At 33.6% G+C, this 9,176-nt stretch overlaps 1 protein-coding gene across 1 annotated transcript; it reads left to right on the forward strand.

Annotated features, from left to right (window-relative positions):
• Nucleotides 1–2,790: 2,790 nt before the first annotated feature.
• On the forward strand, nucleotides 2,791–7,802 carry LOC105160959 (glycerol-3-phosphate acyltransferase 5). The gene is made up of 2 exons (XM_011078505.3): nucleotides 2,791–3,530; nucleotides 6,590–7,802. Exons 1-2 carry the CDS (start codon nucleotides 2,976–2,978, stop codon nucleotides 7,514–7,516), a joined length of 1,482 nt encoding a protein of 493 aa, XP_011076807.1. The 5' UTR covers nucleotides 2,791–2,975; the 3' UTR covers nucleotides 7,517–7,802.
• Nucleotides 7,803–9,176: the final 1,374 nt, after the last annotated feature.

Raw genomic sequence — 9,176 nt, forward strand, 5'->3', positions numbered from 1 at the left:
AAAAATTAAGAATTTATATAATAAAGATATATTATATATAACCGTATCAGTGTGTGTCGTGTTCTAATTTTTTTATATTTTTCATATCGTCGTATCCATGTCTATACATCATAGACGGACTGATAAAAAACTAAAAAGAGAAAAATAGATTCTCTCTCTCCCTCTCATGAGGACCCCATACTTCATTTATAAGTATAATGAGCAGAAAAACTACTAGCACTTACTAGAACTTTTCAAGTGTAAAAGATGGGATTTTTTATTCTTATTTTCTTGGGAATTTCCATTTCTACCTACATCAAAAGAGTGAATTCGAAAATAATATGAAAAATATCAGAAAAAGCTGAACACTCTTCTGGACAAGCTGTCTGAAACATAAGTATGCAAATCAAAATTTGGAAGAGCAAATACATTGTAAATAGACAAACAAAATTAGGAGAAATTCTTGCTGCAGGCCTGCTTTTCTATTAGTAACTTCTTTTTATAAGAGCACACAGTTTATAATAAGGTAAAAATGTTTCAAATACTTCCTGTAATGAAATACTATAATTTTTAAAATATAGCAAACAACACTCCAATTCTATTGGTGTAGCGCACGCATCCTTCATGTGACTGGGCATTAATTTTTATCAATAAATTAATTTGTGCTTCTTAATATATGAACCGTCACATCTTATTTGTTATACATCTAACAATTAAAATTTTGTAAAAAATAGATCGATGGTTAGATTTTATTATATTTGAACCGAATGTTCAGATTTAACACACAATTCAATGGCCCTGATTTTATTTACTTTATATTTTTGGTCGAGATTCTATATATATATGTATATCATATTTTTATTTACTAAAAAAAAATAAAATATTTAAATATATTTTATAAAATGCGGTTTTCTTCCGCACCCCATCGATGACATCTCATTGCCGCCACTCAAACCGCTTACCCTAGCCGTCGTCCTCCTCACAGTGACTAACACCACGTTGCAGTCCACCTTCTCCCTGACTCCCCCACGCGCATCCTCCTCCCCTCCCATCCGCCTCTTCCTCGTCCACCTCATCCCTCCATCTTCATCGTCCAACGGACGACGCCTCTCATCCGCTCTCTTTATATACACATATACATGGATTAAATGTAATATATATTTATATATCTATAACTTAAAGATACATAAATTTATATTTAAATATATAAAAATATATATGACTTTGTAATATATTTATAAATTTAAATAACATTGACAAAAATCTGAACTGTGTATAATTATAAAATTGCAATTTACCCGTTTATAATACTCAAAAATTACGGCAGCCCTTCTTAGCAGTCACCTAAATTTGACACAGTATAGGTAGATTTAATTTGGTGGAGACGTGGACCCCTTAGCATGAAGGGTTTTCAAGACATTCTAATTTCCGACCAAGTTGTTGAGGTTAAGTTATCAATTTATATATTTATACATATGTTAACGTGGCGTACAATCCTAATCCACTTAGATATATTAATGCACCTACCTAAAGATCAAATTCAAACCCGTTGCAACAAAAAAATAATATCAATAATAACTATTAAATAAGATTTTGAAACTATGATCATAAATATATATAAAATGACAACGATTTAAATTTCATCGACCATAGAATAATTTTCAGACACTTATAATAACTAACAAGAATTCTGCGTAGGTTGTCAATAGATAGGCATTAATTATGTATACAAAAGGTTTGGTATGAATAATTACCTAAGAATTTTGCCTAACTTTTCTAAAAATTAATGCCACATTCGTAATGGCTCTTGATTAAATTTTTTTAGAGCAAATCTTATACACAAATCTTTTGTCTCTACTTTTTCACTAGGGATAATTTTCACAAAATAATTATAAATACACTGTAAATGATGGGACGAAAAATGTTCGGGGGTGCAATTTGGTACAATTAGATTAGAATATAAATATAAGTCTCTTTCTTTTTTTTTTTTTTTTCTCCTCTCGTCTCAATGATGAATGGGGTATTTTTCAGCCAATCACAATGCAAGCACCAATTTAAAAAGTCACATGTCTGGCATGTGAGTTTTTCCGGCGAGTGACTCAACTTTCCGACCAAATTTGTACCAAAATTGAGATTTTTTCAATTTTATAGGACCAAAATGGAACCCTAGTAACTTAGGAGACTAAACCGAGAATAGTCTGAAGTTAGGGGACGAAAATTGCCTTTAGTCCTTTCCTTAATTTCTTCTTCCATCAATAAAGAACGAATTGTTATCTACTACAATCAAATAAAATTAATGAAAAACTTAAATTTTGACCATAGTTAATTAACATCAGCCACATATTTTTGCATTTGAAAGCGATAATTTATTATTAATTGAACACAGTAGACAACACCTACTATGCAGCAAAATAACATCGCATGCATATAATGGGGTTCGAACCCATGACATCTAAGTTCATTGTGCCTCAACTTCGCCAACTATAATTTGCCATAAACTTTAATTATAGCTAATATTTTCATCTCACTGGTAAAAATAATAACTAATATAGCCATTGCAGAACCACAGTGGCTTCTCACCTAATTTTAGCCCATGATAATTAGCCAAGATCATATTTTTTCTAGTGTTATAAAATAATTAAATTTATTATTATTGCCACTTAATACACAATTAACAAAATAATAAAATTTTATTCCAACCCTTTTTTTTTTTTGGTTATGTAAATATCTTATCCTGTTTCTTGCAGTGAACACGCTAAAGAGTTCTGGATATAAATAAGGCAACACGTAGGCAAATGTGTTAGTTGTATGCTGATAAACGGCCTTCTCCTCAGGGTCATATCCACCTTCATCCTCCATTCTTGTAAATCCTTCTTTATCTTATCTGTGTCCAATCACAAACCACAAAGTTGAAATCTTTGTTTCTTGATAGAATCGGAGAGAGATAATAAAGAGAGAATCCCATATATAATAGATAAAAATTACCATAAACTCTAATGGAGTCTGTTGTTTCAGAGCTTGAAGGGACCCTTTTGAAGGACCCTCATGTTTTCTCATACTTCATGCTGATAGCATTCGAGGCATCCGGGCTTGTCCGGTTCGCCTTCTTGTTGGCGTTGTGGCCGTTGATTCGGCTTCTTGAGGTTTGTGGGAGGGGAGATGATGGGCTTAGGCTCACTGTATTTGCAGCCACTGTTGGAGTCCCTGTCTCAGAGATTGAAGCAGTGGCAAGAGCTGTTTTGCCCAAGTTCTACTTGGATGACATCAACATGAGGGCTTGGAGAGTGTTCAGCTCGTACGATAGGCGAGTTGTGGTAACTAGAATGCCTAGAATCATGGTGGAGAGGTTTGGGAAGGAGCACCTCATGGCTGGTGATGTCGTTGGAACTGAACTCTCCGTTAATCGATTTGGACTCGCGACCGGCTTCATCAAAAGTGGTATTGGCTCAATTGGTAAGAAAGTGACGGAATTGTTCGGGGATGAAAAACCTAGATTAGGCCTAGGAAGGCCGAAATGTGGTTTCAGCTCATTATTCATGCCGTTGTGCCAGGTAAGTTACATGCTCGAAAAGTTACCAACACGCTCTACTTTATCACTGTATCCATTATAAGGGCTGCAACTTTCCTCCAATAAGTAAGGGGCGGTAATTTTGATCATGTAGAATTGATTTTCGTAATTTAGCTCTATAACTTTGAAAATTTGACAAGTTTAGTATTTTTCTGCCAGAAAAATGCATGCGTTGTGCACATGACCTTTACTGATCGGATTGGTACCAAAATTGTAAATTTTTCAAAGTTATAGGAACTAAATTGGGAAAATTAATTCATGCAAGACCAACTTGCCACCTCTCTTAGGTTACACGATAAAAATTGTTATTTTTTCCTGAACAACTCGTAATTTTTGCTGAAAGTTCCACTATGTTTTACTCCTCATAGATAAAATAAATTAATAAAGTATATAATTAAAAAATTAGAGAGCCTTAAAAATATATTTTTTAAACTTCGCAAATCAATATGCCCCAACATAGGATTTGGTGAGAGTTGTGATAAACAAGTAGACTATAAAAATATTATTTTTATTAAAAAATCACCTATATACTTTTACTCCTCTTGGAGAAATAAATTAAGAAAGCCTATACTTAAAAAAATTAGAGTCATAAAAATATAATATTCAAGCAATGCAGATAAACATGCCCTCAACATGGAGTGTGCTGAGGGCAGTGCTGAACAAGTGGATTCAAAAAACTCATACACATATATTTTGTTGAAAATTCCACTATTTATTACTCCTTGTAGAGAAATTAAATTAATAGTCTTATAATTTAAAAATTAGAGCCTTAAAAGTAATTTTTTTTCAAGCTTAGCAAATCAATATGCCCCCAACAAGGGATTTGAGGTAGTATTGAGCAAGTAAACTATAAAAAAACATTACCTGTAACTAAAAATTCACCTATTTTTTACTCGCCTTAAAGAAAATAAATTAGTACAATTCATAATTCAAAAATTAGAGCCTTAAAAATATAATTTTCCAGCACTTGCAAATCAACATGCCCTTAGCATAGCGACTGCCCAGGGTAGTACTGAACAAATCAACTAAAAAAACAAAAAAAAAAAAAATGCAATTGTCATCATGTAACTTGTGGGTGGTAATTTTGGTCCTACACAAATTAATTTTTGTAATTTAGTCCTACAACTTTAAAAAATAAAAATTTTTAGTCCTTTTTTGCTGAAAAATACATGTGTCGGGCACATGACGCTTTCTCGCCAGATAGAACCAAAATTATCAAATGTTCAAAGTTATAAAACTAAATCATGAAAATAACTTTGTGCACCAAATTGCCACCCAGTAAGTTGCACGATGAAAATTGCACTTTTTTAATAAGTTATATGTGTAAAAAAAGATTTAGTTCCCCAAATTCTATGAGTTTTGTGCATGACATGTACATATGAAGAGCAAAACTATATATAATATCTATTTTAATGAAAATAAAATTGCTACTTTAGAATTTGATCTTAATCGATCCCCCAATTATGATCACTTTAATTATTTTCATGTTGCCACGTTGAATGCGACTATTTCATTTCTTCATATGAAAATTTTAGTTTATAAAATAAACGTCAACTTAATAATTTGACATTACTTAGTAGCTCTTAATGGGAAAAATGCATTTTGCATCCCGTAATTGCGGTGGAATGACACTTTTGATTCACTCTAATTTCAATTTTGTATTGAGGATATTAATTTAAAAAAGTAGTACATTTAGTCAAAATTCTATCAAAAAATATCAATTTCGTCATTAAAAAAAACACATGTAGCATGTGATAATCGTTTTTTCCATTTAAATATTGGCATTTTCCAACACAAATTGGATCAGATATACTATTTTTAAATTATTATCCTCAATTGTAAAATTAAAATCGAAATGAATAAAAAGTGCAACACCAAAATATTGGGATTTTTCCATCTCTTAATATACTTGATGATGAATACCTTTAAGGGCATTAATGTAAGTAAAATTTGAATATTTTTAATTAACTCTTTCTTTAAATCACATGTCCAGCTGGTTATGCATAAGCTTTATTTTGAGATATAAGGAGTGCTAAACGGAAAGTTTTAGACTACACCCAAACTATGAGTACTGAAATGCTCATTTTTAAGGAATTTCTGGAAAATACTTAACGAGATTTGATTCGGTCAAACCAATTCAATCATAAAATATATTGATTATTTTTTTTAAATTGTACACCAATATAATTGGTTCAGTTTGCCCAAATTGGGTCCAGACAAAAGTTTTCCAAAATTTCTAGATCACATCAAAATTCGATCAAATCAAAACTAATCAAAGAATGAGTATATCGTATTTATCATATTATTACTGTATAATTTTAAAAAATAATAAATTCTATCTACAACAAGTGTTTTTTTTTTTTTTTTTGTCACATAAAATATGTAAAACTTTTGCCTAGATAGAATCTGATTAAAATAAACCAATCACAAAATAGGTATGTGGTTTTCCATTTTTCTTAAATAAAAAAATTATAATTTTAGTCCTGTAATTTAGGAGGGTGGTATTTTTTGTCCTGTACAAATTGATTTTCACAATTTAGTCCTGTAACTTCATAAGTTTGCAATTCTAGTCCTTTTTTAGGCCAATTTGGCCAAAACTCTTCCAAGTTATAGGACTAAAAATGCTACGTTCTTCTAAGTTAGAGGACTAAGATTGCAATTTAATTAGGTCATATACAAGTCACATGTAATATTTTGGCTTGAAAAAGATGAAATTATCAAATTTTTAAAGTTATAGGACTAAATTGCGAAAATCAATTCGTGCATGACCAAAACTGCCACCCCATAAATTACAGGACTAAAATTATATTTTTTATTTTTAAACTGTGCACTAATCATACCATAAGTATATTACACGTATTATATGATTATTTCAAGTTTGATTGAATCCATCTAAAATTCCCATAAAATAGTTGTGTTGTGTATAATTGATTTGCTGTCATTTGATGTAGTTCAGCTAGAATTTTCGCTCATTTCCAGTTCCATTTTGTAACATGGTTGAATAGTTGAACCAAGTTTCTATTTCATGCATATCCTTCACAGGAAGAGTGCCATCCACCATTCCCCAACAGAAAACCAATGCACGAAAACCACATCATCCGCCCCCTCCCGGTGATCTTCCACGACGGCCGACTCGTTAAGCGTCCAACACCATCAGCCGCCCTCGTAATCCTCCTATGGATCCCTCTAGGAATCCTACTAGCAGCCATCCGCATCGCAGTAGGCTTGATGCTTCCCATGTGGGCTATTCCTCGCGTAGCCCCGGCTTTCGGCGGCCGGGTTGTGGTCAAAGGTACCCCTCCGCCACCCGCCTCCGCCTCCAATTCCGGCGTTCTCTTCGTATGCACACACAGAACCCTAATGGACCCCGTAGTCCTTGCTGCTGCCATCCAACGACGAATCCCTGCCGTCACCTACTCCATCTCCCGATTATCCGAGATCCTATCGCCCATCCCCACCGTCCGCCTGACTAGAAATAGAGACGTCGACGCCCAGAAAATCAAACGGGAACTCGAAAAAGGAGACTTGGTTGTCTGCCCTGAAGGGACAACTTGTCGAGAACCCTTTCTACTGAGGTTCAGTGCACTCTTCGCCGAACTAACGGATCGAATCGTGCCGGTGGCCATGAATTACAGTGTAGGGTTCTTCCATCCTACCACAGCACGAGGATGGAAAGCGATGGACCCAATATTCTTCTTCATGAACCCAAGACCAATCTATGAGGTCACTTTTCTGAATCAGTTGCCAGTTGAAGCGACATGCTCGGCTGGTAAAAGCCCACATGATGTGGCGAACTATGTGCAGAGGATCTTGGCTGCAGCATTAGGGTTTGAGTGCACCAACTTTACGAGGAAGGATAAGTACAGGGTTCTTGCTGGGAACGATGGGACTGTGTCTCAAACTTCAGAACCTGATACCAAAATGGTTAACGCATTCAAGAAGGTGGTCGCTAGCTTTATGCTTCACTGAGGGAGATAGTAAATGGAAACAGGCATTTGCTCTCCTTAGTACGTAGCTGTCCGGAAATGCTGCCTTCTTACAATTTATCCTATTTTTGTACACTTTATGAATGTACGAGAATTCTTTTTTCCCTTTTTTTTTTTTTGTTTTTTTTGGGGGGTAGGGGGTGGGGTAAGAGGGTGGTTGTTGGATCAGTTTTATATATACCTTTGATATTGTTTTCCTAGAAGTGTTGAATAATTATGTATTTCAATATATAATTAACAGGCGATATATACTGTCGATATTGTAATATTGACTATATAGCCTCTTTTTATTTATCCAAAAGTCTTTGTCCTACACGAATACGAAAAATTCTTAATTATTCAAATTAGATTTGGTCGAATCAAATCAATTGAAGAATCATTGTGCTATACTTACTATGTGATTCATTATTCTTTTTGAACTATACATTAATCACACGACAAGTGTATTACACTTATCATATAATTGATTCAGATTTAGGCGAGACAAGTCGAACTAGAATTTCCCCACGGGTAGTAGAGTTTGACTTTGATGAAATGAATGTACGTGTCATAAAAGAACTTAAAATTAAGCATAGACATAGTAGAAGCTTGGTTAAAATCTCTTTTTTTTTATATATATATTTAGAAGTTAATTATGTATATGACCTATTAAGTAAAAGCTATTTACTCAAAAGAAAAGTTTTTGAGTTATTAAAGTTTGCACTAAAACAAAATTATTGTGATGGATGATAAAGAAATTAAACTTCACGTACGACATAATTTGATGGGCATAACGAAGAAAAACTCGCAAAAAATGAGTACTCATCGCAAATATTCTATAATTGAAACCAAAACTCTGCCACAATAATTGTAATATCTGAAAAAATGAAAAGAAAGGAAAAATGTGATGCGGAAACTATGGGAGAAATGTTTTTTTAGTCTCATAAAATAAGGGTAGAATTTTTTTGGTACCACAACTATGATATATGACGTTTTTAGTTCCATAAAACTCAAAATTATGTCTTTTTAGTCCAAAAAAATGTAACTTTGGGACTGAATCACAACACTTTTTAGCCCTGAAACCACAACGTACACTACTTTTTGGGACTAAAAATGCGTGATTATAAGTTTTATGGGACTAAAAACAACACTTATAGTACCAAAATAAATTTTGTCCTTACTTTATGGGACTAAACAAGCATTTTACCCGAAAACTATTAATGCATGATAAAAAGGGGATACAAGTTTTCCGCTCAAGCGTCCATTGCAAATGCCGTACAATGTCTTTTTTATTTGCTGACGCAAAAGTTGCAATGGATTTATCTAACTTTACAATGAAAGTACGAAAATTGATCTTGTTCAAATTAAATTTGACAGAATCAAATTAATTATAAAATAAATACATCGTAATTATTACGTGATTAAACATTTTCTCTTAACTGTACAGTTCTGAAAGAGTGTGTGTGTGTGTGTGTGCGTGTGCGGTGTGTGTGTGTGTGTGGTGTGTGGGGGTGTGTGTGTGAGTGTAGTGTGTGTGTGTGGTGTGTGGGGGTGTGTGTGGTGTGTGGGGTTGTGTGTGTGTGCGTGTGTCACGGTAAAATATGTTTTACTTTCATTTTCAACATAGAAGAACTGAGGTGTTGCCTTTATTTTCTGCGCCAACG

The sequence above is a fragment of the Sesamum indicum genome, linkage group LG4 (genome assembly GCF_026168435.1).
Source record: "Sesamum indicum cultivar Baizhima isolate 11 linkage group LG4, ASM2616843v1, whole genome shotgun sequence".
Lineage (NCBI taxonomy): Eukaryota > Viridiplantae > Streptophyta > Magnoliopsida > Lamiales > Pedaliaceae > Sesamum > Sesamum indicum.

Coding starts and splice junctions, on each gene's coding strand:
- LOC105160959 (XM_011078505.3), top strand. CDS start 2,976: ATGGAGTCTGTTGTTTCAGAGCTTGAAGGGACCCTTTTGAAGGACCCT. Junction 3,531..6,589: donor TATTCATGCCGTTGTGCCAG/GTAAGTTACATG, acceptor TATCCTTCACAG/GAAGAGTGCCATCCACCATT.